Raw genomic sequence first — 2736 nt, forward strand, 5'->3', positions numbered from 1 at the left:
TTATCATTTATTGTAGAATTAAGACAAAACGCTAAGAAAATTCAAAGCATGTCCAATTTGAGTAAGCACAATGTTTAAACATCAACATCACATAGAATTTACCAACTCTTTTTATCTCTCTTATAGTGCGGTTAACTATTCATAATCAATAAACAGTTTGCTCCATGGACATTAACTTATTACTTAGGGAAAAGGATGTGTTGAGATTAATATGCACTAATGCATTGGTAAGTGGTAAGTGATGTATCTACATGTACATGTATTTGAGTTAATGGATAACTGAGTAACTGTAATGTTAATTGTCACAGGCCTATGTCACTGACTATACATGTATTCTTCATTATGTCTCAGATAAACCCATTAACAATGACATTGCCTTCTGAGCACAGATGGCAATACAGCTACCATTGCCATTACTATTACTTTTGTAATAACAATTCAGTGCTGTACACCTTCCTCTCTTTCCTTTTTTGTTTCTCTATCTCTTTAGTGTCACCATTTTCTTGATGCATCAAGCTTAGAAGATACTGAGGTCATCAGTGAGTCTTGCATTCAAGTGAGGGCATTTATACATTTTCCCATTTACATTTCTTTCCGTGTTTATAGGTTTGTTGTCTTTCAAAATTAGGACACTGTACATGAACATGCATTGTTGTGTTTTTTAATAATATTTTTTTGTTACCTAAATTATTCGTTAATACTATAATACAATAGCAGTCCATGAACTGATGCCACAATGATAGAAAGGCCAAAGCTGTCTTGGCAAAGGTTGCTCACTTGATCCAGGGATGAGAAATGAACCTATTGGCTCAATATAGTAGTGGATAATGATAAATAATTTTTAAAGTGAGTTAGCAGTGCAATTCTGATTGTTGTCTGGTATCAGCAGGTAGTTATACAAAATTACTTTTTTTGAAAAATAAAAGTAATAAATTTGAATGAACAGCTACAGAGATAATCAGCTAAACATACTTTCTGCATACTTAATAAGGGGGTGGGGCTGAAGGTTTTCAGCTGAAAACTCAAAGGTTTTACATCAAAAGTCCAAAAAACAGCAAAAATGTGCTTGATAAAATAATTAGCTAGTGCTAAAGCAAGGTTGAAAGGTTGTTGCAATTAATTGTCATGTTTTAACTATTTTGACTAAAAACTTATTTTCAGGCATAATGTTGCCATTTATTGGTTTACAGGGCTTGAGAAGGAAGTCAGCTACTTCTGACAAATTTTTCTTAACCACTGCATTTAACTTTCAACCTTGCTGTAGCAGTAGCTAATTATTGTATTAAACACATTATTGCAGTTTTTTGGAGTTGTGATCTAAAACCTTAGAGTTTTCAGCTAAAAACCTTCACCCCCACCCCCTTATTAAGTATACAGAAAGTATGTTTAGCTGATTATCTCTGTAGTTGTCCATTCAAATTTAGTACTTTAATTTTTCATAACAAGTAATTGTGCATGCCCACCTGCTGATACCAGACAACAATCAGATTTGTGCTGCTAACAGACTTAAAAAAATTATTATCATAATGCAACTTCTGTAGTTAGCCTCTCATTCCTGGATCAAGAGAAAGGACCTTACCTCATGGACTGCTTCATATTGCATACCTTCGCAGCATAGTAGTTCAAAATTATTATTATTTTAAATATCTTTTGGGCAATAAAAATCAAATATTATACAATAACATATAAAAAATAAACAATGCATGGTTCTGGATGCATCCTGATCTTAAGCTTGAATTATACTATAATCATACAGAGAGGCATAAAAAATGAGAAAATAAATAATAATTATTTACCTTACTTACTTGAATGAACTACTTGCTGATGTCAGTAGATCCATGATGTCAAAAAATCAGTGTGCTTGAAATGATGTTTTTAGCAAGATGAATAATTATTAAAATAATTATAGATTTAAAGTTGAAGTACTAGCAGGAACATCAGAAATTCAAAGCCATCATTATTTCCCTGTGATTATAAGAAAGAGCATATTAATCACTCTTGGTGTAGTGACTGCATGTATGGGACAAAAAGCTGAAGAATGCTCACAGTGGGAGTGAGATCGGCCGATCTACGCTCCTTAAAAACGGCTGCAGTGTTTGTAACCAATTTGAATCATCTTTAAGCATTACACTGGTATTGAAATAAAGAAATTTGAAGACTTGGATGTAACTTTCATATCTACAGTAGTTTCAAATAATCTCATTAATCAAAATTACAATGCATTGGCAATCTTTGAATTAACAAATGACAGTGTGTTCATGTAGTAAGTGTAACCAAAATCTTCACAAGGTTTGGTAGGATCAACAGTTGCTTTTAACTCCAAGTAATCTCCTTGTTGGAGGGGGTTGGTGACACAAGGGACTTCAACACAATCGGGTTCACAGTCAGTTTCCAATGACAGAGGTCCATCCAGGTCAACCCCAAAAGACTCAGCAGACTCCTATAATTATTATTTTATCATTAATCAATAATAATTATGTGATGATTTACCTGAAGACACGTTATTTCACCATGGAATTGGGCAGTGCCAGTGATCCACAATTGTTCTGGGGAGAGACTGTGTTCTGACTCCATTGGATGCTTATTCCAAGCATCACAAAACTGTGCCAGTGAGAGATTGATTCTGCAAAGAAACACAAAATGTAAACAGAAAAGTTGAATCGGATCCTCAGGATTTAAGTCACCATTGTCTTCCATCATGTAGAAAAGATTGTAGTACATCACTATACATCCTTG

At 33.7% G+C, this 2736-nt stretch overlaps 1 protein-coding gene and 1 long non-coding RNA gene across 2 annotated transcripts; one reads left to right on the plus strand and one right to left on the minus strand.

The window, feature by feature from the left end:
- The first annotated feature begins 15 nt into the window (after positions 1-15).
- LOC109589002 (uncharacterized) lies at positions 16-640 on the plus strand. Its single transcript, XR_002188465.1, has 4 exons — positions 16-61; positions 127-227; positions 491-556; positions 607-640. It is a non-coding gene; the product is annotated as an uncharacterized LOC109589002 (long non-coding RNA).
- Positions 641-2179: 1539 nt separating this feature from the next.
- Positions 2180-2730, minus strand: LOC109589001 (uncharacterized). The gene is made up of 2 exons (XM_020005123.1): positions 2491-2730; positions 2180-2440 (listed from the first exon to the last, which is right to left on the minus strand). The coding sequence occupies exons 1-2, from the start codon at positions 2719-2721 to the stop codon at positions 2213-2215; spliced, it is 459 nt and encodes a 152-aa protein (XP_019860682.1). The 5' UTR covers positions 2722-2730; the 3' UTR covers positions 2180-2212.
- Between the last annotated feature and the right edge of the window lie 6 nt (positions 2731-2736).

Source organism: Amphimedon queenslandica, unplaced genomic scaffold (genome assembly GCF_000090795.2).
Source record: "Amphimedon queenslandica unplaced genomic scaffold, v1.1 AMPQUscaffold_11714, whole genome shotgun sequence".
In the NCBI taxonomy this organism is placed as follows: Eukaryota; Metazoa; Porifera; class Demospongiae; order Haplosclerida; family Niphatidae; genus Amphimedon; species Amphimedon queenslandica.